Source organism: Ovis aries, chromosome 17 (genome assembly GCF_016772045.2).
Source record: "Ovis aries strain OAR_USU_Benz2616 breed Rambouillet chromosome 17, ARS-UI_Ramb_v3.0, whole genome shotgun sequence".
Taxonomy (NCBI): domain Eukaryota; kingdom Metazoa; phylum Chordata; class Mammalia; order Artiodactyla; family Bovidae; genus Ovis; species Ovis aries.
In genome coordinates, this window is record NC_056070.1 from 42,587,829 (window position 1) to 42,615,389 (window position 27,561).

The following is a 27,561-nucleotide window of genomic DNA, read 5'->3' on the forward strand; positions in this document are numbered from 1 at the left end:
TTATGGTCACACTGAGATTTGTTTTACCTTTATCCAAATAAGTAATGTTTTATAAAAGGCATTTGAAAATATTAAAGTATAAGATAATACTATAACTTTTTTGTTCCAATGGGTGGGGGGAAATCACTTCATAGTTGTTAAACTGTAGTTTGATATATGATTATTGGAAGTAAAATATTGATTGTTTTGAAATATGTTTTATTTACAATGCTTTGTTAATTTCTGCTGTACTGCAAAGTCATTCGGTTATATATGTGTGCGTGTGTGTGTGTATTCTTTTTAATATTCTTTTCCCTATGGTTTATCACAGTGATATTAAAGATTAAATAGTTTACTATACTATACAGTAGGACCTTATTGTTGATCCAATTTCTGCATAATAGTTTGCATCTGTTCCAATTTTTCCCTCTCCCCATCTCCCATTTCGTCACCATAAGTTTGTTCTCTAGGTCTGTGAGTCTGTTTCTATTTTGTAGATAAGCTCATTTGTAACATATTTCAGATTCCTTTAAATTTAATCGAACAGGACAGAAATTTCACTACCCAGAAATCTCTAAGGTGCTTAGGTGTCCCTGTTGTCATTTTAAAACTCTTAACTGTATGATTCAAGCCCACGACAATCCCTAAGTGTAATAGAACCGGCAATTCTGATGAACGCACTGCCAACAGTCAGGTAAACAGAAAAGGATTTATGCATTGCATGAAGTACATTTTGAGACTTCATTGCTCAAAGATTTTCCCCCTAAGGTGACTCCTCATAGCTGTTTCCAGCACTTGGAACACTGTCTGAATACATTTTCGAATATCAAGTAGACGGTGCTCCCTGTCTGCCAAAAAACACAGATCGTTCTCCCATATGGCAGCTGACTTAACCCCCGACTTCTTTCTCAGCTGAAACCCCGTGCACTGACTTCAAAAACTTCACCCACTTCTTGACCTTTCTATCTGTGGCTCTCCATCTCTCTCTGTCCATTTGAATAAGCAAGTCAGTTCATGATATCAAAATATTTGCGTAAATGGAACCAGTCATAATTTATTGCTTCTAAAATTATTTCATGGGATTGTGGTAGGCACTGTTTTCGCTGAGGTATCGGGGTTAATCTCTGTGGAAGTGAGGCATGCACTGTATGTTATCCTAGAGAATTTTGCCCACAAAAACTCTCTAATCATAGTTTCCCTACTATTTATCTAGGTTAAGAACTTCCAAATGCGTTAACTATAATAGTTCTACCTCATTCTCCAAATGGTGACAGTCTTCTTTTACGCTTGGCAAAATGCAGACCCTTGTTTATATAGCTTTAGAAGTTGAATATGAGGAATTTCTTAGAGATAAGAAGGAAGGTTTAAAAATCTATTCGAAGTTTTCCATGAAGTCTGTAAAGACAAGAAAGAAAGAAAAGGGAAGGAAAGAAAAAAAGGACAGAGCAGGGAAAATGGGGAAAAGGATGAGAGGAAGATGCTTTGTTTACCGTTGGCTGTTTACAAACTACACCCCTTTACTGATGGTCTCGGGTGGCTGAGGGCCTGGGCAGAGAACCCTTGCAGATCAGAGCCACGTGACAAATAGCACCACTTATGGAGTGCCTACTGTTTGCAAAGCCCTGAGCTAGGTTGGTTACTCACATGAGTTCTGGTCTTTCAGCAATCCATCATGGCAGGGATTATCTTTATTTTACAAAAGAGGATACAGACTAAAAGAGGCCTTAAAAATTGTCCAAATACCATGTGTAAAATAGATAGCTAGTGAGAAGCTGCTATATAGCACACGGAGCTCAGCTTGCTACTCAGTAATGACCTAAAGGGGTAGAGGGCAGAGGGTGGGTGGTAGGGAGGTCCAAGAGGGAGGGCATATATGGATACATATAGCTGATTCTGGTTGTTGTACAGCAGAAACTAACACAACATTCTAAAGCAATTATATTCCAATAAAATGAAGATAATATTTAAAAACACAGAAAGCAAACAAATAAAAAAACCCCATGCACTCATTATGTGATACATGTAGGTGTGGTAGCAACATTGAACACCTTGTTTGTGAAGGGCCTGAAAGCTTTATCTCCTTCATAAATCCACCACCAGAAGGTGGCTTTCAGCTAAGACGATCCAAAGTCTGGCCTGACTAACACACTGGGCCAGGACGAGCTTCTCTAGGTCAGGCTTCAGTAAAGCAAGCTCTCAAAATACCAACCTGTAAATCAGAATTATATGTATTAAGTGTAAATGAAAAATGCAATGTCCAACATTCTTATTTGACAAAAAGGCAGATAAAATCACCAATGATGATTTGTATGTAGTACATATGGCTTGTGGGCCAGCCTTTAAGGTGGGCAGGGCTCACACTGTGTAGACAAAGGAGGAGCGAGTATGGATTAGGGTTGACTAATAGAATAATTGGAATTATGTTAATGAGGCCTGAAATCATGGGACTTCAGTATTGAGAGAGGAAATAGACAAAAATATTTTGAAATGAACAAAAATATTTGTACTATTAATTCATGGGCTGGGCTATTTGTGATAAGGAAGGATTAGTCATGAACCACTTTATAATTCATTAATCTCCTGTTTAACAAAGCAGGTGGGGGAATTAGAAAACTTAGCTACAGTTCTGTTATTTCCCTGAAAGATATAAAATGTTCAGTCACAGAGAATGATTGAAATACATACTATCTATAGAAAATATGTAGCTGACAAGGACCTACTGTATAAACAGAGAAGTATACTCAATATCTTATAATAAGCTATAATGAAAGAGAATGTAAAAAATAATATATAGATGTATACACATATGTATAATTGAATCACTTTGATGTCCAGCTAAAACTGAAGCAACATGGTAAATCAGCAATATTTCTATAATTTTTTTAAAAGAGAATGATTGATAATAACAATAAGCCTTGAGGCTTATGTGAGAATATGTAATTAATACTATCTTTACAAGCCTTTATTCAGTATAGTATCCATTCCTGGGTTGGAGATGTATGACTCCCTACTTGGAGACAGATTTGAAAAAGAAACAGTGAGATACCTAGACTGCAGAGTTCAAACACAGCAAGTTTCATAACTGGTATTCAGCTGGTATACCAAGTGTATACAGCAGGTCAGAGGACTCACCATGGTAATGAGCAGCTTGTAAGGAAATGAAAGAAGTAGCATTATAATAAAGTTCTAAAAAATAGGGTCTAATTTATTATTCTGAATAAAGTCTAGTGTCTCATTTTTTTAAAAGCCACTTGCAAAGCAGAAATAGAGAAAAAAGAAAAAAATGTTTAACAGTATGAATATTAGTTATTTAGGAGTATTTCAAGACCACTTGTATAAGCATGACTACTTATGTTTGTATATAAATATGCATGTTAGCATATATGGGGGCTTTCCAGGTGGTGCTAGTGGTAAAGAACCTCCCTGTCAATGCAGATGGATGCCAGAGACAAGGGTTGGGAAGTAGCCCTGGAGGAGGGCATGACAACCCAGTCCAGTATTCTTGCCTGGAGACCCCACTGGATGGAGAAGCCTAGCAGGCCATGGTCCATAGTGTCGCAGATTTGGACCCAACTGAAACATCTTAGCACACACATACCCATATATGTATGTATAAGCTCATCCATCTATTTGTCCAAACGTCCAACCATCTATCCATCTATGCATCCATCCATTACTCATCAATCATTTAGTCCTTGCTATGTATGAATCAAAAACCAAGGTAAATACTGGGAATAGAAGATTATTAGATGGGCCTCTGAACTCCAGAAAGCATTGAATAGTAAGGAGACAGGTATACAAAAAATATAATTGAAAGCAGTAATGTGTGTAGTATGGACCTTGCTGGGTAAGGTTGAAGCCTTTTTCCCTATACGACTCACAGAAGTGTCTCTGAGAAGACGACATTCAGCTGAGATGTGAAGATTACACATAGTTTTGCCAAGGGAAATGATAAAGCTAATACTGTTGGTCATGCAGCACTTAATCAGTTGACTTTTAAAGTGTTGAGTGTGTGGAATTCATTGATTTAAAGGAGTCCATGCTCAATACTTTAAAAGTTGCCATTAGGCAGGTTCTAAGTAGATCCATGAGATGTCCCGTCGTGTGTGCCTGGAACCCATGAGTCATAATTGGTGATATAAAGTGCGTACTTGACCTATGACAGGAATATTATTGCTGGAGTTGCTGTCCTGAAAAATGGGATCATACTCACCATCTGGTGAACTGTGCTGTCTCACCCAGGTTGAGGTTCAGGATGACTAACGCCCTGCGCAGCCCGCAATTACTCAGTTGCCCAAAAGCCCACAAGTAGTCGGGAAAGTTGTCTGTGTTTCATCAGATCCCTGAGTGAAGTCTGCAGAGCGCGGGGGCGGGGGGAGGTTGCGTGCTGCCTTATCTTTCACTTTCCTGTGTGGTTTGAAGCACTTCGATTCTCACATCAGTGAAATGGAATGAATGGATCAGTGTTTGTGCCTTGGTGTCACATAGTAGTTAGAAGCCGGGGATGTGGAGATTTAAAAAAATAGAAAAAAGAAAGAAGGAAAGAAATGCAGCCCCTGCCTTCTAAGAGCTTATATTCTAAGCTTATATCTTGTGCTAAAACAGTAGTAGACATTTACATGTGTTTCTTTTTTTTTTCCCATATTTTAAACTCTGGTTTAAATGAAAATATCCACAGCTTTGTAACTGAAACCAGAGCACATAAATTGCTATACGTGGCTCTTGTTGAACATCGATTTGGCCTAAATGGCACTTGATTTGGTACTCTGCTACTTTTTTTAATATTATTTTCTTGTTTACTTACAAGTTTAATAAAGTTTAGAAGTGAAATGCATGATTGCTTCCTGTCATTTTTGGAGAAGACATTGAGGCTTATATTAGAAATAAGCAGGTAGATACGATTTTCTGAGTATATGAGTAGAGGTCAGGAGATAACTTAAAAAATGAAATAAAAAGCTATTCTATCCCTTCTGTCAGTTGTTGAAAACAGCTGAATTTTCTGGTAGCCCAGGAACCTGTAAAAGGCTGTGGTAGGAATCCTGGATATTAAAGCCCCTCGAAGGGGTAATTTTACCAGGATAAGGAAAGAAACACAGGGCAACAGGAACATATTTAAAGTGAGAAGAGGAAAATAAAACAATCCCTGGGCCAAGAAAACCCAGCCGAGGGATGTTGCCCAGGAAGGCGGGTAGAGCCAAGTGGGCACAAAGCCTCCTGTTTCTTATTTCCCTTTTCAGCCTCAAAATATGAAGTAATCGCCTTTGCAGGACTTACCAGTGATTAAACCACCAAGCAATCTGAAATGCTTCCCCAAATATGAAGATTGTTGTTTTGTGTAGTTTCTTGAGATACGGCAGCCTTTTTTTTCCTTTTGCCTCATTCCATAGTCAGGTTCTGAGGAAAATATAATCCCATGTATCCCATAAATCCTTTTTCATTGGAAGTAAAAGTGATGATCTTAGAGAAACTCAAAGTGAAAATCAATTTTTTAAATTGCTAAATAAACCTTAAAAAACTTATACCATCTTTACCTAATTCAGCTTCTGGAGTGTGCATGTGTGTGTATGCACGTGTATACACATAAATATTTTTATAGTATTCCAAGCTGAAGCTCCAGTACTTTGGCCACCTCATGCGAAGAGTTGACTCATTGGAAAAGACTCTGATGCTGGGAGGGATTGGGGGCAGGAGGAGAAGGGGACGACAGAGGATGAGATGGCTGGATGGCATCACCGACTCGATGGACGTGAGTCTGAGTGAACTCCGGGAGATGGTGACGGACAGGGAGGCCTGGCGTGCTGCGATTCATGGGGTTGCAAAGAGTCGGACACGACTGAACGACTGAACTGAACTGAACTGAAGAGATTAATAGTATTGATTAATAATGAATATCCTTAAAGTGGATACATGTGTACTTAGGAGTGATATAAAAATGAAGGTGTTGTGAGTAGAATTTTACTAATTCTACTTTATATATGTATACCCTAAATACAGTCTTCCCCGGTGGCTCAGATGGTAAAGCGTCTGCCCGCAATGCTGGAGACCCGGGTTCAATCCCTGGGTTGGGAAGATCTCCTGGAGAAGGAAATGGCAACCCACTCCAGTACTCTTGCCTGGAGAATCCCATGGACGGAGGATCCTGGTAGGCTACACCCCATGGGGTCACAAAGAGTCGGACACGACCGAGCAACTTCACTTTCACTTTCACCCTAAATACACACATGCATACGTGTGTGTAAGTGTGTATTTACATATGGATGGGGCATCAGTTCAGTTCAGTTCAGTCGCTCAGTTGTGTCCCACTCTTTGTGACCCCATGAATCGCAGCACGCCAGGCCTCCCTGTCCATCACCATCTCCAGAGTTCACTCAGACTCACGTCCATTGAGTCCATGATGCCATCCAGCCATCTCATTCTCTGTCGTCCCCTTCTCCTCCTGCCCCCAATCCCTCCCAGCATCAGAGTCTTTTCCAGCCAGTCAGCTCTTCGCAAGAGGTGGCCAAAGTACTGGAGCTTCAGCTTTAGCATCATTCCTTCCAAAGAAATCCCAGAGTTGATCTCCTTCAGAATGGACTGGGGGTATATACATACACAAATACATGCCTGTATTCTATAGAGTGATCACTGAAGAAAAGTTAGAAAGGTGCATAACATAGCAGTAAAATTCCACTTTTGCGACTTAGACAACACAGGTAAATGAAAAACTAGAAAGTCTAGGAATCTAATAACATTTTCATTCGATAATAAAAATGTCCATTAATTCAACATCTTCTTTATGCCAGATCCCATCCTGTTGGTACTCCTTAGAGCCACTCTTGGTATCTTGAAGGAGGGATAAGGGGCCTATTTCTTATTAGAAGAGTTGTATGGAGCCTATGTCACATGAATTCCAAAATGTGCTTTTGTGTTCCAAAAGAAGATCTTTTTAAAGAAAAAAAAAATGGAGTATAGTTGATTTACAATGTTGTGTTAGTTTCAGCTTTATGGCAAAGTGACTCGATATATATATATATATATATATATTCCTTTTTAGATTCTTTTCCCATAAAGCTGACCTTTTAAGGTATGGTTTATGCTGCTCAACTTATAAGAAAAAGTATTTTGTGCTGCTAGACAGCATTGCAGTTGGGGAGCCCTAGGTTTTCATGTGTCCCAGTAAGCACTTGGAAAGGTTTTGTGGAAGTGCCTTGGTTAGGAGGAAGGGAGGGGGCTTCACTCCCTGGGGGGCTGAAAGCCCCCACCCCTAGGCTACCTGGTGAGAGGGCTGGCTGTGCACAGAACCAGGCAAATCATTGGCACATTTTCTCAGTTCCTCAGCATCTCCATCCAGGACTATATATATACATATTTTTTTGACTTCATAATATACTGATATTTATAACTTGGTTTCCATGGAGATTGGCTGTAGAAAATGATGGTACCTGGTGATAACAGTGCCACATAGACATTTGGAAAATAATCAGATGTTCTGGAAAAATGTGGTAATGGGTGTGTTCTACTAATACGTTCTGTGTTTAAGTTGCTTTTTTTTTTTTTTTTGACATGACTATACACATCGAAGGAAATGTAATTTGAATCTTAAACCAGAAAAAAGAAGAAGCTAAGATTTAAAAAAGCAATGCCTTCTGGACTATCTAGTTCACTGCTTCATTTTGCCAAGAGGAACCTGATGTCTGAAGCCATTTATTATTGAACAGCTATTTCCTTAAAAAAAGCAGTTCATGAGTCAAGACTGAAGTGGTCTACACATCTATTTGTGTTTCTTAAAGTACTAGGCTATGATATCTTCTTATTGATTTTAAAACTTTGAATCATAAACAATGCTTGATGGCCAGATTTTTTTTAAACCTTGAAAGTATTTTTTAAGATTTTTTTCTCACAAATCATTGTATTATGAAATGTTTTTATTGAGTATAAATGATCAAAATAAGTAACTTGAGTTCTAAAAATAGCACTCATATTTAGGATTATGCTTGAAATTCTCTAGTATCTTAAGAGGAAGAATATTTTTATTTCACTTTGGTGTAATAAACCTATTTTGTCATTTTCACAGACTTTATCATCAAAAGGTAAATTTGTATGTCTAAACAGATAAGCCTTTTAAAATCCCTTTTACTGCTGATCAGCTATTTAAATATTTTCTTTTAAAATCAGGCCTGAAGTCATGATAATGCTTTGATAAGCATTGCATGAATCCTATCCAAATTTTATTATCACACTACTTAAATATTTCTCTCAGCTTTAGAAAAACCCATATCTACTGCACCTTGGTCCAAGCAAGTATAACGACAATGCAACAAAGATTAAAAAATGAAACAACCTAACCAATTATAGTCTCTTAAAAATGTCTTGATTAATGGTGTGATAGCCTTTTGTTAATGTTTAGGCAATGAAACTCAGCTACTCAAAGAATATGTTTAGTTGGTAGGTAAACAGAGCACAGAAGGAGCATTCTGTAAGGTTCCTTTGGGTGATGGTTAATTGTGGGTTTCTATGCATGGGATGGTCTTGGTGTTGGGTGGATGAACGTATATTCATAGTCTTTCTTTCTTGTCTTAAATTTTGATTCCCTTTAAGTAAACCTTGATACATGCATTGCCATTTCAATATTCCTAGTTTTCTGAAACTCAAGAGTTGAAGTGCATTACAGGAGGCCCTACTTTTTTCATATATCTTCCTACATCTATAGGCGAATTCTCCTTTATCCTTACTCTAAGTATTAAAACTAGAAGGAAAAACAAACAAGGTGATAATCCATGAGAGAAAACTTTTGCTTAAGTCTAAGGAGAATATTAATTTCAGTTCTACTATCTGTCAGTACTACAGTGGTGTAGTTGTTGGCAAATGTGATAAAGGTATTTTCTCAATCATTATATGAACTGTTACTTAATTATCCCCCTTCATGTATCACAGCCTTGTCGTTGCAAGGCAGCTTGTATTACCTCAATGAAGAACTATGAGCTATGCTGTGCAGGGCCACCTAAGATGGACAGATCATAGTGAAGAGTTCTGACAAACATAATCCACTGGAAAAGGAAATGACAACCCACTCCAGTATTCTTGCCTGGAGAACCCTATGGACATTGTGAAAAAACAAAAAGATACGGCGCCAGAAGATGAACTCCCCAGGTCAGAAGGTGTCCAGTATGCTGCTAGGGAAGAGTGGAAACATGAAAGTGAAGTTGCTCAGTCGTGTCTGACTCTTTGCGACCCTGTGGACTGTAGCCCACCAGGCTCCTCTGTCCATGGGATTCTCCAGGCAAGAATACTGGAGTGGGTTGCCATTTCCTTCTCCAGGGTATCTTCCTGACTCAAGGATTGAACCCAGGTCTCCTGCATTGCAGGCAGACACTTTACCCTCTGAGCCACCAAGGAGGCCCCCAGGGGAAGAGTGGAAAGCAATTACAAATAACTCCAGTAAGAATGAAGCAGCTGGGCTAAAGTGGGACCAGTGCTCCACTGTGGATGTGTCTGGTGCTAAAAGTAAAGTTCAGTGCTATAAAAAACAATATTGCATAGGAACGTGAAATGTTAAGTCCATAAATCTAGGTAAATTGGATATGGTCAAGCAGGAGATGGCAAGAGAAGGGAAAGGCAAGGAAGAAAGATAAAGATATACCCAACTGAATGCAGAGTTCTAGAGAATAGCAAAGAGAAATAAGACAATGTCTTAAATGGACAATTGTCTTAAATGGACAATGTTAAGAAATAGAAGAAGACACTACAATGGGAAAGACTGGAGATCTCTTCAAGAAAATTGGAGAGATGAAGGGAACATTTCATGCAAGGTAAGGCATGATAAAGGACAGAAATGGTAGGGACCTAACAGAAACAGGAGAGATCAAGAAGAGATGGCAAGAATACACGAAATGAAAGTGGCTCAGTCATGTCTGACTCTTTGCGACGCCATGGACTATACAGTCCATGGAATTCTCCAGGCCAGAATACTGGAGTGGGTAGACTTTCCCTTCTCCAAGACATTTTCCAAACCCAGGAATTGAACCCAGATCTCCTGCATTGCAGGTGGATTCTTTACCAGCTGAGCCACAAGGGAAGCCCAGAATACACAAAAGAACTGTACAAAAAAAGTTCTTTATGACCCAGATAACTACAATGGTGTGGTTACTCACCTGGAGCCAGACATCCTGGAGTGTGAAGACAAGTGGGCCTTAGGAAGCATTACTATGAACAAAGCTAGTAAAGGTGATGGAATTGCAGCTAAGCTATTTCAAATACTAAAAAAATGATGCTGTTAAAGTGCTGCATTTGATACATTGGCAAACTCGGAAAACTCAGCAGTTGCCAAGTTTGGAAAAGATCACTTTTCATACTAATCCCACAGAAGGGCAATACCAAAGAGTCTTCAAACTACCATACAATCGCGCTAATTTCACATGTTAGCAAAGTTATGCTGAAAATCCTTCAAGCTAGGCTTCAGCAGTATGTGAACTGAGAACTTCCAGATGTTCGAGCTGAATTTCATAGGGGCAGAAGAACCAGAGATCAAATTGCCAACATTCAGTTGGATCATGGAGAAAGCCAGGGAATTCTAGAAAACATCTACTGCTTCGTCAACTGTCCTAAGCCCTTTGACTGTGTAGATCACAACAAACTATGGAAAATTCTTTAAGAGATAGGAATACCAGACCACTCTGCCTGTCTCCTGAGAAACCTCAAGAAGCAACAGTTAGAACCAGGCTTGGAACAACTGACTAGATCCAAATTGGGAAAGGACAAGGCTGTATATTGTGACCCTGCTTATTTAATTTATATGCAGAATACATCATGTGAAATGTGGGGTTGGATGAATCACAAGCTGGAATCAAGATTGCTGGTGAAAATATCAAAGCCTCAGATATACAGATGATACAACTTTAATGGCAGAAAATGAAGAGGAACTGAAGAGCCTCTTGATGAGAATGAAAGAGGAGAGTGAAAAAGCTGGCTTGAAACTCAACATTCAAAAAACTAAAATATGGCATTTGGCCCCATCACTTCATGACAAATAGAAGGGGAAATGTAGAAGTAGTAACAAATTTTATTTTTGAAGGCTCCAAAATCACTGCAATGCTGACTGCAGCCTTGAAATTTAAAGGTGGTTTCTCTCTGGAAGAAAAGCTTGTGATAAACCTAGATAGAGTATTAAAAAGCAGATACATCACTTTGCCCACAAAGATCCTTATAGTCAAAGCAGTGTTTTTTCCCGTAGTCAGTACTAATGTGAAAGTTGGACCATACAGAAGGTAAACATCGAAGAATTGATGCTTTCTAGTGGGGGTGCTAGAGAATAATCATGAGAGTCTGTTGAGCTACAAGGAGATCAAACCAGTCAGTCTTAAAGGAAATCAATCCTGAATATTCTTTGGAAGGCCTGATGCTGACGCTGAAGTTCTAATACTTTGGCTACCTGATGTGAAGATCCATCTCATTGAAAAAGACCCTGATGCTGGGAAAGATTGAAGGCGAAAGAAGAGGGCGGCAAAGTATGACATGGTTAGATAGCAGCATGGACTCAGTGGATGTGAATTTGAGCAAACTGTAGGAGATGGTGGAGGACAAAGGAGCCTGGCATACTGCAGTCTAGGGGGTCAAAAGGAGTCAGACATGACTTCGCAAATGAACAACAACAGCATGTTTAATAAATAGCCACACACCACAAAGTATCACACTAGGCAAGCACATGTGTTCTTGTGGATTTATTTTAAGAATAATTATTTGATAGCAAGATGACTAAAAGTGGGCCTCAGAATAGAAAGGAGTTTTGTCTTCAGAGGGAGTTCTCAGCAGTTGACACAGCAAAGTGAGCTCCTGAATCTTGGGCAATAAAACAAGGTGATATTTCTATAACAGAGAGAAGAAAGGCCAGAGGGGCTGGTTCTCAGGTCTGCCTGGAGCCAGAGGTAGTGACCTTGCAACTTGGGGCTGGATGAGGAGCTCTGGATCTGCAGTTTTGCAGAGTGGAGTCATTGCTTGTGTGGTTATGCTGACAGCCGTTATTAAAAAAAAAATACCACTTATTGAGAAGTTTACTCCTTAGGCATCATTCTAATGACTTCAGGTACATTCTCTCATTGACTCTTCATGACAAGCTTGAATGTTCATCAGAATTATCCTCATTTAAAAGAACAAAATCTGGGGAATTGTCATCAGAATTCTTGGAGCTCTATGGGTCCGTTGTGTTCTGTTTAGCTAGAGACAGTATGTTCAATGGCTAATAATATGGGCTTCGAAGCCTGGAACGTGGTCCCCTCCCCCCATTATTCTTCACTGGGTGACTTGCTCTGTTACCTCTGTGCCCCTCAGTTTCCCCATCTCTAATCTGGTTTTAATAATCAGAGCTAAGATAACATTGTGTTGGAGACTGAGTCAGTTAATATTTATAAAGTACCTGCAAATAGTGTGTATTCCATATTCCTTGCTTTGTTGTTGTGATTATTATTATGCACAATTTTTTTAAAAGCCTTGGGATTTTGGTAAAAGTTAACATAAATGTACAGCCTTGGAGAACAAAATGAAGTAGGGAAACTGCTAAATGAATTCTGCCAAGAGAATGCACTTGGCATTGAAAACACCCTTTTTCAACAACACAAGAGATGACTAACGCATGGCCATCACCAAATGGTCAATAACAAAATCAAATAGTTTACATTCATTGTAGGCCAAGATGGAGAAGCTGCATACAGTCAGCAAAAACAAGATCTGGAGCTGACTATGGCTCAGGTCCTCAGCTTCTTTTAGCAAAATTCAGGCTTAAACTAAAGAAAGAGGGGAAACCACTAGGCCAGGTACGACTTAAATCAAATCCCCTATGAATATGCAGAGGAGATAATGAATGGCTTCAAGGGATTAGATCTAGGTAACAGCGTGCCTCAAGAACTATGGACAGAGGTCCATAACATTGTACAGGAGGCAGTGAATAAAACCGTCTCAAAGAAAAAGAAAAGCAAGAAGGCAAAGTGGTTTCTGAAGGAGGGGAGGCTTTCGCTTAATCATATCCGACTCTTTGCAACCCCATGGACTGTAGCCCACCAGGCTCTTCTGTCCATGGGATTCTCCAGGCAAGAATACTAGAGTGGGTTGCCGTTTCCTTCTCCAAGGGATCTTCCCCACCCAGGGATTGAACCTGAGTCTCCTGCACTGTAGGCAGACGCTTTACCGTTTGAGCCACCAGGGAAGTGCCAAAGAAAGAAGTGAAAAGCAAGAGAGAAAGGGAAAGGTACCTCCAACTAAACACAGAGTTCCAAAGAATAGCAAGGAGAGACAAGAAGGCCTTCTTCAATGAACAGTGCATAAAACTTGAATAAAACGACAGAAGGGGAAAGACTAGAGATGTCTTCACTAAAATTGGAAATTTCAAGGGACTGTTTCTTTTAAAGATGGGCGCATTAAAGGACAGAAATAGTAGAGACCTAGTAGATGCTGAAGAGATCAAGAAAAGATGGAAAGACTACATGGAAGAACTGTACAAAAAAGATCTTAAGGAATCGGATTACTGTGATAGTGTGGTCAGTCACCCAGGGCCAGACATTCTGGAGTGTGAAGCCAAGTGGAACTTAGGAAGCACTGCTGTTAATAAAGCTAGTGGATGTGATGGAATTCCAGTAGAGCTATTCAAAACCCTAAAGAATGATGCCATTAAGGTGTTACATTCAATATGTCAGCAAATCTGGAAGACCCAGCAGTGGCCACAGTACTGGAAAAGGTCAATCTCACCCCAATTCCCAAGAAGGGTAGTACTAAACCACATTCTAACCATAAGACAATGCACTCATCTCCCATGCCAGGGAGGTCATGCTTAAAATTTTTCATGCTAGGCTTCAGCATTATGCGAGCCAAGAACTTCTAGATGTCCCAGCTAGGTTTAGAAAAGCAGAGGAACTCAAATTGCCAACATTCACTGGATCATGGAGAAAGCAAGGAAATTCCAGAAAAACATCTATCTCTGTTTCATGGACTACACTAAAGCCTTTGAGTGTGTAGATCATAACAACTGTGGAAAGTTCTTAAAGAGATGGGAATACCAGACCATCTTACCTGTCTCCTGAGAAACCTGTATGCAGGTCAAAAAGCAGCAGTTAAAACCCTGTATGGAACAACTAATTGGTTCCATATTGAGAAAGTCATGCATCAGGGCTGTCTGCGGTCACCCTGTTTGTTTTATCTATATGATGAGCACATCATGACAAATGCCTGGATGAGTTACAAGCTGGAATCAAGATAGGTGGGAGAAACGTCAACAACCACAGATATGTGGATGATACCACTCTAATGGCAGGAAATGAAGTGGAACTAAAGAGCCTCTTGATGAGGCTGAAGGAGGAGAGTGAAAGAGCCGGCTTAAGAGTAAATATTAAAAAAAAAAACAAAAAAAAAACAAACTAAGATCATGACATCCTCCCCCATTACTGCATGGCAAATAGAAGGGAAAAAGTTGGAAGTAGTGACAGATTTCCTTTTCATGGGCTCTAAAATCACCGCAGATGATGACTGCAGCCATGAAATCAGAAGACGGTTGCTTCTTGGCATTAAAGCTATGACAAACCTAAGCCCTGTGTTGAAAAGCTGAGACATTACTCTGCCGACAGAGGTTCAGAGGTCTTCCCAGTGGTCATGTACGGTTGAGAGAGCTAGATGGTAAAGAAGGCAGAATGCCAAAGAATCGATGCCTTCAAACAGTGGTGCTAGAGAAGACTCCTAAAAGTCCCCTGGAGACTCTCCCCAAGGAGATCAAACCAGTCAGTCTTAAGGGAAATCAACCGTGAATACTCAGTGGAAGAGCTGATGCTGAAGCTGAAGCTCCAGTATTTTGGTTACCTGGTGTGAACAGCCAGCTCATTGGAGAAGTCCCTAATGCTGGGAAAGACTGAGGGGAGAAGGAGGAGAGGGCATCAGAGGATGAGATGACTGGATGGCATCACCAACGCAAAGGACATGAACTTGGGCAAACTTCGGTCGATTGTGAAGGACAGGAAAGCCTGGCATGCTATAGTCCATGGAGTGGCAAAGAGTCGGACGACCGAACAACAACTGTAAATGCATGCCTTTTTGTCACTCAGTAATATCAGTGGCACCTCACTCCAGTACTCTTGCCTGGAAAATCCCATGGACCAAGGAGCCTGGTAGGCTGCAGTCCATGGGGTTGCTGGGAGTCAGACACGACTGAGCGACTTCACTTTCACTTTTCACTTTCATGCATTGGAGAAGGAAATGGCAACCCACCAGTGTTCTTGCCTGGAGAATCCCAGGGACGGGGGAGCCTGATGGGCTGCCATCTATGGGGTCATACAGAGTCAGACACAACTGAGGCGACTTAGCAATAGCAATATCACTTGCCTTTATTCATAAAGTATATTTTATTGGTTAAATACATTACTGCACATTTTTTATATTATTCCCTAATCAGTTACTATTTTTTTTTAAAATAATTTCAGTAAGAAAAACTATTGATCCTTGTATATTGATCGCAAGTTCATTGAGATAACTAAATTCTATTTTAGTTCTGGTTGATTTTTAAAAGCCGAAAACCTTGAAGTCATCTTTGATACCTGTTTTTCTCTCATACCCACACCATCTGTGTCAGGTCTTCAGGATATTCACAGCCTGGAGTCATTCTTTACGTCCTCCTCCCCCCATGCTCAAGCCACTGCTCCCCATAGCAGGATGATGCCCAAGCATTTCCAGTTTCTGTGCTTATAGACTAAAGTCTGTTCTTAAGGGATTTGTTGTGAACCAAGCAGATGACACCACCCTTATGGAAGAAAGTGAAGAGGAATTAAAAGCCTCTTGATGAAAGTGAAAGAGGAAAGTGAAAAAGTTGGCTTAAAGCTCAACATTCAGAAAACGAAGATCATGGCATCTGATCCCATCACTTCATGGGAAATAGATGGGGAAACAATGGAAACAGTATCAGACTTTTTGTTTTTGGGGGGCTCCAAAATCACTGCAGATGGTGATTGCAGCCATGAAATTAAAAGATGCTTATTCCTTGAAAGGAAAGTTAAGACCAACCTAGACAGCGTAATAAAAGCAGAGATATTACTTTGCCAACAAAGATCCATCTAGTCAAGGCAATGGTTTTTCCAGTGGTCATGTATGGATGTGAGAGTTGGACTGTGAAGAAAGCTGAGTGCGGAAGAATTGATGCTTTTGAACTGTGGTGTTGGAGAAGACTCTTGAGACTCCCTTGGACTGCAAGGAGATCCAACAAGTCCATCCTAAAAGAGACCAGTACTGTGTGTTCATTGGAAGGACTGATACTGAGGCTGAAACTCTAATACTTTGGCCACCTCATGCGAAGAGTTGACTCATTGGAAAAGACCCTGATGCTGGGAGGGGTTGGGGCCAGGAGGAGAAGGGGATGACAGAGGCTGAGACGGCTGGATGGCATCACTGACTTGATGCACATGAGTCTGAGTGAACTCCAGGAGTTGGTAATGGACAGCGAGGCCTGGCGTGCTGTGATTCATGGGGTCGCAGAGTCAGACATGACTGAGCGACTGAACTGAAGTGAAGCACCATCTTGGGGGCTTCTCCAATGGCTCAGCGGTCAATAATCCACCTACAGTGCAGGAGATGTGGTTTCAATCCCTGGGTTGGGAAGATTCCCTGGAGGAGAATATGACAATCTACTCCAGTATTCTTGCCTGGAGAAACCCACAGACAGAGAAGCCTAATGGATTACAGTCCAAAGGTCGCAAAGAGTAAGACACAATTGAGCGACTGAGCACCAAGGATAATTTTTTCCTCTATTTTTATTATGTTTATTTGCTTTCCTCTCATTAAAGTAGCTAGATCTCTCTTCCAAAATACTGAAAAACAATAGTTAGACTGGCCAATCCTGCCTTTGTTCTAACTTTAATGAGAATGAATTTGGTTTTATTTAATGTAATATTTGCAGTTAATTTATGTTATCCAGTTTTACCATGATTTAAATGTTTCCTGCACTTCACAGTTGACTCAGTTTTTATCTATTTGATTTATTATGTTTTTCAACATTTATTAATATAAGCATATAGTTTTTCTCCTTTGAATATTCTAAAAGTTATTCTTATATTAATCCTTAAGTTTATGAACTAAATTCATACTCTGTTAAGAAGTATTATATCTTTTAGTCCATTGTTGGATGATATTTGATTAAATTTTATTTAGAATTTTTGCATTTCCCTCCATTTCTGAATGAAATTGATCTTCATTTTTCATGTTTGATATTGGCATTTCAAAAAACTTGGACATAATACTTTTTCCCATTTATTATAAATGTTTATTTTTTCCAGTTTCATTGAGATGTAATTAATATGTAATATTGTGTATGTTTAAGACCTACAGCATGTTCATTTGATATACTTGTGTGTTGCAATATGGTTACCACTATGGGTTGTTTAACAGCCCCTTACTGTCAGATCATTCTACTTCTTTTTTGTGGTGAGAACATTTAAGATCCACTCTTAGCAACTTCCAAGTATATGATACAGTATTGTTAACTCTATTCATAAGATTTAGGCTAGCTTTTTTATAATTATTAATTGAGTGAATATCTACCTTAAAATTTTTTTACAGTTTCTTATATAAAATTGAAATTATCATTCCTTTAAAATCAAATAGAACTCCTCTATAAACTTCATGTAATTGCATCTTTTTTTTGATAAAGATTTGACAGTTTTTTCCATTTCTTCTGGTGTTATTAGTCTCTTCACTTTTTCTAGTTTTTTTAGTCAAGCTTTATAATTTATGTTTTCTTAGTAAGGCATCCATGTCATTTAGCCTTTCAGATTTCACTGGTATAGTGTTACCTAAAGCATATTTGCAGATGTGAAACCCGTTTTATCTGTGATTTTGTCATTCCTGTGTATGTAAATTGTTGACCCTTCTCTATCTTTCCATTTTCTCCTCATCTCTCTCTCTCCCTCCTCACCCCTTTCTGAGAACCAGCTCTTTTATTCTGATTTTATTTCTGAATTCTAATTTTGTATTTGAATATATATTTTATAGTTTTATCTTTACTTGTTTTCATCTTATACTTTCTTGTTTGTTTTTTTTTTAATTTTTCTAGCTTTGTGGACTGAATTTATGGCTTATATATTTTTACATAGTAATAAGATAATTTAAAATTATTCACTTCCCACTGTGTGCAGTTCACCACATACATGTACAACATCCCCATTTTTACATATAGAACTCTTGTATTTTCCTGAGAATTATTCCATCTTATGTTGTCCTCTCTCTGAAATGTTCTCCTTTGTTTGACTCACTGTGTAGGTTTAAAATTCTCCATAAAGAATTTTGAGTGCTTAGAAATAAACATCCCTGAGTCAGTTAACATAAAAATCTGTGGCTAGGTATGTCCAAATTCTCAAGTTGACTGATCAGCTTAATTTGAATGATCCTTGATGTTTCTCCATCACCAACTCCTGGATTGATGATGGACAGGGAGGCCTGGCGTGCTGTGATTCAGGGGGTCTCAAAGAGTCGGACACAACTGAGCAACTGAACTGAACTGATATTTCTCCAGCCACTGAACAAAATCATGTGGCCAATCTGAACAAAAGCACATGAATTCTATACCGTTAGCCCTCAAAATAGAGCAAGTATAGTTAAGTAGACATATTTTAAATATAGTAGGCTGTATAACTTGGCTCTTGAGAGCATGGGATCTGAAGCTCAACTGTCAAAACTGAAGCCTTTGTTCTACACTTAGTTGCTCTGTGGCTTTGCCCAGGTACTTAGCTTTTCCATATTTTATAATCTATAAAATGGCCGCAATGACAGTATCAACCTTTTATGATTTTTGCGAAGATTAAATTAGTTAATATATAGAGACCAATGTATATGTGTATGATGTATAATTATTAAAACATATTTTCATTGTAAGGTAAGCATGGATGTGTCCAAATGGGGATTCAAGGCTTGTACTCTGGGTCTGAGATGTCTTCTGTTAAGCTGAAGTGTAAGCCAGTGAGCACTGTTGGGTAATTGTCGTCTTACTAATTTTATTACCTTTCTCAACAAGCCCAGGCTCCCGTTGACACATGCAGAGCAAGGCCTTCTTAAGATGCATGTTTACTTGTTGGCAGAGTTTCATGCCACCTTCAGGTTTGATCATTCTCAGGGCAGATTTAATTGACAGGGTTTTAGTTAGTATGAACTAGAAATAGCCTGTCTTGCAAGGTTGGTTTATTTTTGTGGAAGGAAGGTGGGTGTCAGACAATTGTGTTTACAAGTGAATTTATTTCTTTGGTTTACTCCTCAGCAACCCTCCTATCTTCACAGTTTTTAAATTCCCACATGAGAAGGAAAATTTTGTCTACAATACCAGACTTGTTTGTTAAACATAAAAGGACATAAATCCTCCCTGGGTCCCCAGGGGTATGATAGAGAAAGGGAGTGATCATTATAAACCACTTAGTGCTATGTGCTCTGTATCATGTTTCCTTGAGAAAGTGATGTTTGATTGGCCCTTAATGTAGGTTTAGTAAATCCCTTAAATACTGATGTGAGTAATTGTGCACATTGGAAATTAATACCTGAGAGTGTATTATAGGGATTACCGTGTCTCCAGAAAAGTCACCTGGGCATGTGTAGATTTCTGAACCTGAGATGATTCTGTTTTGTAATTTTACATTTATGGGTCAAACGTTGTTGTTGTTTTTTTTTTTTTTTCCTTCTGTTCATTTGGCTGAGGTCCACTGATAAATCTTTATCATTGTTTTCTCTTTTCCTTTTCTTCTTGATGTTTTGAACTGTGTTGTAGTGTATCAGCCAACCAGCTTATGCAATGAAGCCCATATTCCAAACATGACATTCTATAAGAAAAAAGAATTATTTCAGATTATTGTGAAAGACAGTTGGATTGAATGCATTAGTCCTTTTCCAACCATACTCATAAACAAGTTGGAGAAAAATACAGACTCAAGTGGCAATGATTTTTTGGTTTGTTTTGTTTTTCTGTTTTGAAAAAAACATGAGACATGGGGATGCATCCCAGGTAGATTTTCACTGGCTGTTTTAGATTATTTGACTATAATTTAAATTTTTAAAATACTGTTTTTAGCAAGAGAATTTACTGTTTTGTCTCCTACAATTAATGGTAGAATAATTGGATGAAATTTATAGTTATATTGTCATAGATTCCACTTTTGAAAAAAAAATCCTAAAATGCCTAATCTACCATGAAACAATTTGTAGCAAAACTTTTAAGTTCTACTATTTTTAAGGCAAAGAACATAGCATTTTTTAGATGTTCATCTCATTTAACTTCATGGAATGCAAAACTATGTAGAGCTTTAAAACGCAGTGATAAATATATGCCTCAGACTTGTATGAGCTTGTGAGAATGAATTACCAGCTATCTCACTGCAAATCCAGAAATTGTTATTAAGATTAGGGGTATGTGTTTTTTTGAATGACATAAAATTCAGTAAAAAGTCTTCATGAAACAAGTAATAATGTACTTGTCAGTCTTCTCTTATTGCAGGATAGTGGTTTTTGTACAAGTTAGGTAAGACAAAGTTTAAGACCGGTTTGTTCCTTAATACATGCTTAACATTTATAATCTAGATATTTCCTACTGTGGTTAAAAACTTCTTTTACATACTTTTAAAAGGCTTACTTAACAGATTAAGACATATAATGTCGTGTTTATTTATTTATTTATTTTTTGGCTGTGCCACATGGCATTCCCTGAGCAGGAATCCAACCCCTACCCCTGCAGTAGAAACACAGAGTCCTAACCACTGAGCCATTGGGGAAGTCCAGTGGTGTTTCTTTTTGACAGAAATCAAAAGGAAATTATGTACAGCAAAATAGTTATGGGAGTTGTTAATTTTAAGTTCCTTATAAATGATATTCTTATATCTTGAGATGTTTCTGTTAGAAAGTGTTAGTTGTTCAGTGGCATCTGACTCTCTGCAGCCCCATTGACTGTAACCTGCCAGGCTTCTCTCTCCTTGGAATTCTCCAGATAAGAATACTGGAATGGGTAGCCATCCCCTTCTTCAGGGGATCTTCCAAATGTTACAGACAGGTTCTTTACCATCTGAGCCATCAGGGAAGTTGCCTTAGAAAGACAGTTATTTTGAAAATGGCTGGGGAAGGGATAATTCAGAAGGTTTGATTAACATACCACTATATATAGATAATCAACAAGGACCTACTGTATAACATAGGAAACTATACTCACCATCTTGTAATAACCTATCATGGAAAAGAACCTGAAAAAGAATAGATCTAGGTATTTATGTATATCTGAATCACTGTCTTGTACACCTGCAATACACAGCATTGGAAACCAACTATATGCTGATAAAAACTAAATAATTTGTTTAAAAAGAGATCTGAAGTAATGTTTTGATCTTATGCGTTCACCCAACCAGCTGATTGGAAATGACTTCATAATTACCAGGTCCAGGGAGAGCTTCTTGGTTTTCACTCTCTTTGCTCCTCTTTGGCGTGGATGGTCTGCCCACTTCTGCTTGGATGGACCCTGTCCCTCCCTTTTCTCTTGGTTCTGTGTCATTTGTTGCTGGTTTTCCTGCTGCTTCCCTGATGGCTCCTTTTCAGGCTCTTTTTGTTAAAAGTTCTTCCTTCCTGCCCACACTTGAGATGCTGTGGTTTCCTGGCATCCTCAGATGTACTGGGATCCTGTGTCTTCTTCACTAAAACTTCTAATAGCTGCCCTGTAGGCTGCAAACTCAGGTGCCCGTGTGGGCAAGTGATGGCGATCAGTGAAGATCTGGGTACTAAAAAAAAAAAAAAAAAAAAAAGCACCATAGAAACTAGACAGGGTTTTTTAAAGAATCTGGACAGGGGTTTTTAAAAACTGGAAAGAGCATGTCCCCTGGCCTAGCCTCCATTTCCATGAAGGAGTAAAGGCCATCCTGACCTCAGGTAGTGAATAATCTATGTGCCTGACACACAGGTGCTGGGTGAGGCTGTGAGTGAGAGAAAGGCCCCTCCTCTCCTGGAGTGGATGCCAGCTCTGCAGACCTGAGCCCACAAGGAGCCACACCAGGGCAAAGAGTACTTAGTATGACCAGATGTTCAAGTTTGTTTTAAGAAAGCCTGAAATTCAGATTTTTCTGTGAAATTCAACTTTTTCCAAATGGTGATTTACAGGCAGGAAAAGCCAACTATTTTATGATTTCATGTATATGAGGAATCTTTAAAAAACAGTTATAAATGAGCTTATTTCCAAAATGGAAATAGACTCACAGACATAGAAACAGAATTATAATTACCAAAGGGAAAAGAGTAGGGATGGGAGGGGGCAGGAATGGGTGATGGGAGATGAGTCAAGAGGTTGGGATGAACATACACATAACTGTGCATAAAACTCATAAACCACAAGGACCGATGGTAGAGCACAAGGAACTCTACTCAGTATATTGTAATAATCTATAATGGAAAAGAATCTGAATATATATATATATATATATATTTATGTAGAACTGAATCACTTTTCAAATACACTTGAAACTATTAGGTTATAAATTAACTATACTTGAATTAAAAATGAAAAAATACAGGTAGTGCCTAAAAGATTAATTAATTAGATGTTGACCTAAATATTTTAAAGCAACATAGAGCCTCTTTAAACTGTGCTTCCCTGCTTTCAACACTGGTCTAAAAAATAACATTCTGACATTCGACCCTGAAATTCCAAGGTGGCCTCACCTGCACCTGTCCTGCCAGCTTGAGCTCCATCCTCTGCTCAGAGACAACCAGCCAGGCCCTGGGGTTCTTCTGTTACATCCTCAGAATTCTGCTTCTTGCTAAAATGCCTTCCCCCACCTCTTCCCCCACCTCTTCCCCCAAGCAGCCCAGATGCTCCCTTGTAAGCTGACCTTAATCTCACCGTGTAGGGTTTCCCTCACCCTGCCAGAGTTCCACGGTGTTTCCTATGCACTCTCATTAGAGCACCCGCCAGAGTTTAATGGACCCTGAGCCCACAGGAGCTGTGGTTTCATATTTGCACCCTGAGAATCTAGCCCAGCACTTTGTACCAAGTCCATGCTTCACAAATACTCACAGAATGATTGACCAGCCTGAAATCAGCTCTCTGCAAACTAGTCCTGATGGTGACGTCTATCAGCTAGCTTCCCTCCCAATCACAGAGCAAACATACTCTGTGAATAGCAGCTTTGTTCCACATGGAAATGATCTTGATATAAACGTTACTCTTTGATCTAAAATGCTGGTTATCAACTTTTGTACCAGATATGTCTGAAATAACCACCCAGTCTGTTTGAACCCCATCTTACTCCCCTGTGCCCCACTTACTGTTCCCACCACACACTTAGAGCAGGCTCCTGGGATGGTTGTCCTGAGGAGGCTCATGCATTTGTAATTTATATCCGGGACTTGTCATGTGATAGAGCAGAAGTTCTTTCTCCCTTTGGTATCTGAGTTCTTCTCATTTATGCTTTCAAACTCTCAGGGTTTTAGGTATGGGGTAGGGGCAATATGTGCTGGATAGGGATGTGGGGCAAACTGTTAACTGGCAGCTGTATACCACAATGCTTTCGGCACTGCTCAGGAGCTGTTCCATTTCCCTTTTCTCAAAACATCCCTGTGAGTCAGATTGCAGTATCCTAATTTAAGGACAAGAAAAATTATGTTGGAACAGGTATATTTGCCATTAGAGAGTTCTGGCTAGTTATTTAGAATAGGATTTATAAGTATAATTGGTTTGTTATGCACTTTGTCCTTTTTCAACATTTTTTTCTTGTGTAAATTCTATACTGTGCAAAATATATTAATTTTCATTGTCTGGTATATTACTGGTTTTAGACTTTCTAAAAAAAAATCTACCAACAGTTTTCATCCATGCCAGACCTCCCTTAAGAAAAATTTGGCAATGTCTTAAGAATTCTGAAATGCAGTTCATAACAGTGATCCTCTATTTATATATGCAGTTGTTTAAAAATAGATATAAAGGCCTACATGCTATGTAAAGTTGACATAACAGCAGTAATTTATATTAAAACAATGCATTTAAGTGCATAGATACACATGCCCAATTGCACAAAAAATAAAATGAAGTAGTCAGATGTTTGTATCTTTTAAGTAACAGACTCATTGTGTATACGATAGCTATGGTAATAGACTAAATGGGTATGTCTAATTGTTTTCATCATGCAGAGTATAAGTCATGCTCCTGTTAGTGGTTTGATTCTCTAGAATAGTAATTCTTGTTCCAAAGCATAGACACTTCGTTCAACTTATTTGATAGTTGAATGTCTAGAAAATTGGGTTTAAACTAAAGCTTCAAAACATATTTGCATTTATATGTGAGACAGTATTATCAATGTCCAGCGAACTGTTTGAAAGGCCTGGAGGGTGTGGAGTGAATACCCGTTTTCTGGACTCTCCTGTGTTGGGTGTCCAGGGACCTTGCCCTCCTCATCCACCATCACTGAGACAGCCTAAAATGACTCTACACATTTCTGGAACATTCTGTAAGGCAACTCTGCCCTCCATGAGTACCACTGATCGAAACCTTCAAATCCAAGGTAACAGTGGTTAGAAAAGTATTAGCCATTCACTGCTTAGGTTTAAGATGCCATGTGTAATGCAGTGTAAACTTGAACCACAAGAGAATTGATTCCTTTCTTCAAAAGTTTTACAGCCTAGCCAACTAGATGTATCACTTGCATATATGTAGTTAAACGTTGAAAATATGTGTTTGACAGAAAGAGAAAGATGTCTGTGAGCTGAGGACACACAAAGGCAGTGTAGTACGGAGCGGGATTTAGAGAATATGTATATAATGAAGAGGCTCTAGAAAAGCCTGGACACAGAAGAGGATAGGGAGCAAGGAATCCGACCAGGTGAAGCAGTTACTGCTGGAAAGTGTTGGACAGTAATCATGAAAATTAAGAATAGAGCAAAACTGCCATACCCAAATGGAAATTAAACTGAATAATTCATAAATTGAATGTCAGATGTGGTTGCTACATATAAAATGTCTAAGTTTGACATGGCTATTTAGTGAATTTGGAGTTCCTTACCAACAAGACTGGAGGGCTTAGAATAGAAGACTCATATTTCTTGAATTGAGAATGCTTTTTCAGTTGTGTCTCATCTTTGGCATATTTTATTCTATTTACACAGTTAAATTTGAGATGAACTAACTCCCTTGAATTCCTAAAATAACAGATCATGGTTTTATGTCTCTTTTCTCCTGGTCTCTTGCAGGTATGATTTTGTAGAGGTTGAAGAACCAAGTGATGGAACCATTTTAGGGCGCTGGTGTGGGTCTGGCAGTGTGCCAGGAAAGCAGATTTCTAAAGGAAATCAAATCAGGATCAGATTTGTATCTGATGAGTATTTTCCCTCGGAGCCCGGGTTCTGCATCCACTACAACATTGTCATGCCAGTAAGTACCACTTAGAGATGCCCCTATGTATACATTTCAGACTTGGTTATTTCTTTTCCCCCTCTTAAACATGAGATTAAGGAAAGCCAAGAACCAAAAACTTTCTCTGGCTTGATGTTTTTTCATAAGTGTCACTATAGTTATCACAGATAACTTGCATGTTGTCACTTTAAATCATTAATGTGTGTATTGCCTTAAAAGTCGGTGCTTTTATGTGATGTCTTACTTTTTCTCCCCCATTAAGGTGACATTGTCCTTTCTATTCCTTTCCATACCCACCAAAATTTGATTTTTTAAGGTGGGTCCCTTACAAATACGCGCATGACATTTTTCTTTTCATCTTTTTTTTCTTTTTTTTCTTTTTTTTGGAAAACGGTAAACTCCCTAGTGGCTCAAAAGTAAAGAACCCACCTGCCAATCCAGGAGATGTGGGTTCAATCCCTGGGTTCGAAAGATCTCCTGAGAGGGAAATGGGAACCCACTCCAGTGGTCTTGCCAGGGAAATCCCCATACACAGAGGAGCCTGGTGGGCTACAGTGCATGGGCACACAAAAGAGTCACACACGACTTAGCAACTGAACAACACAAAATGTGTTACATATTCTTTTCAAGTCAAAGTTTTAGTAAAATATATTTTTAAAAGCAGTAGTCTCAATTTTCCTACTTATCTTAATGTTTATGCTGCTTAAATAATATTTATGTCCTTTGTGCCCCAAAAAGGAAGTTTCAAAATTTTTACAGGAATTTAAGAAATCTATTTTCTCTGATTATAACTGTTACTCTCTTTTCATTTGTGTCACAATTTCTTGTACCTTTTATGTATTATTGTAAACATTTGTATCTATTTATTGTACTATAACAGAAGTATTGGAATCATTTTGGCTATTTTTATCCCATTCTACTTATAATAGCAATTCAGAAGTACAAATGTGATGTCCCCTAATATACTACTCAAATATGATCAGTATCACCACTTAAAACAATATAAAATTGATACCATTGATGGTTTTGACAGATTTAGCAAATCATTGCACACTGGGAGGACAGTATGGTGTGAATTACATGCATTAATTAATATGCATATCCTAACTGTTTATAAAAGAATGTACCTAGCACACTACCAATTCATGAGGTAATTTAGAAAATATGGAATCAATATTTTGCTTAATATATTTGTATTATACCATTAAACAGAAGTTTCCCTTTTTGATTCAGTTCAGTTCAGTTCAGTTCAGTCACTCAGTCGTGTCCGACTCTTTGCGACCCCATGAATCGCAGCACGCCAGGCCTCCCTGTCCGTCATCACGTCCATCGAGTCAGTGATGCCATCCAGCCATCCCATCCTCTGTTGTCCCCTTCTCCTCTTGCCCTCGATCCCTCCCAGCATCAGAGTCTTTTCCAATTAGTCAACTCTTCGCATGAGGTGGCCAAAGTACTGGAGTTTCAGCTTTATCATCATTCCTTCCGAAGGAATCCCAGGGCTGATCTCCTTCAGAATGGACTGGTTGGATCTCCTTGCAGTCCAAGGGACTCTCAAGAGTCTTCCCCAACACCACACTTCAAAAGCATCAATTCTTCGGCGCTCAGCCTTCTTTACAGTCCAACTCTCACATCTATACATGACCACTGGAAAAACCATAGCCTTGACTAGACGGACCTTAGTCAGCAAAGTAATGTCTCTGCTTTTCAATATGCTGTCTAGGTTGGTCATAACTTTTCTTCCATGGAGTAAGCGTCTTTTAATTTCACGGCTGCAATCAGCATCTGCAGTGATTTTGGAGCCCCCAAAAATAAAGTCTGACACTGTTTCCACTGTTTCCCCGTCTATCTCCCATGAAGTGATGGGACCAGATGCCATGATCTTCGTTTTCTGAATGTTGAGCTTTAAGCCAACTTTGAAATACTATTTAAGCCACTGATTAAATTGTGAAATTAAGTGTTATTTGAGATACATCTGAAAAGAAATAACAAAATTTAAATTAAAGCAGGAAAATGATAATTGTATTTATTTAGTAACAGAATTGTTTATTGTGTGCAATTTAAATAAGGGAGATATTTCTAAAATATATGTTATGAATTTTATATGATGACTTTTGATCAATCTCCTTATGTAGCTTATTTAAGCTTTACATTAAATATACATTAGCTTTAATATTACATTAAATATACATTAGCTTTAATAAAATTTAATAATTTCATCTAGAAAAGTG

At 38.8% G+C, this 27,561-nt stretch overlaps 1 protein-coding gene and 1 long non-coding RNA gene across 6 annotated transcripts in view; one reads left to right on the plus strand and one right to left on the minus strand.

Annotated features, from left to right (window-relative positions):
- The window catches only part of PDGFC (platelet derived growth factor C), a 242,344-nt gene that overhangs the window by 158,148 nt on the left and 56,635 nt on the right, over window positions 1-27,561 (plus strand). For all 5 annotated transcript variants that reach the window (XM_060400709.1, XM_060400708.1, XM_060400711.1 and 2 more), the window contains one exon: window positions 25,171-25,351. In XM_060400709.1, the coding sequence (XP_060256692.1) occupies window positions 25,171-25,351 (181 nt within the window). The remainder of the gene's footprint in view (window positions 1-25,170; window positions 25,352-27,561) is intronic.
- Window positions 19,184-22,723, minus strand: LOC121816930 (uncharacterized). The gene is made up of 3 exons (XR_006056647.2): window positions 22,648-22,723; window positions 21,374-21,713; window positions 19,184-19,778 (listed from the first exon to the last, which is right to left on the minus strand). It is a non-coding gene; the product is annotated as an uncharacterized LOC121816930 (long non-coding RNA).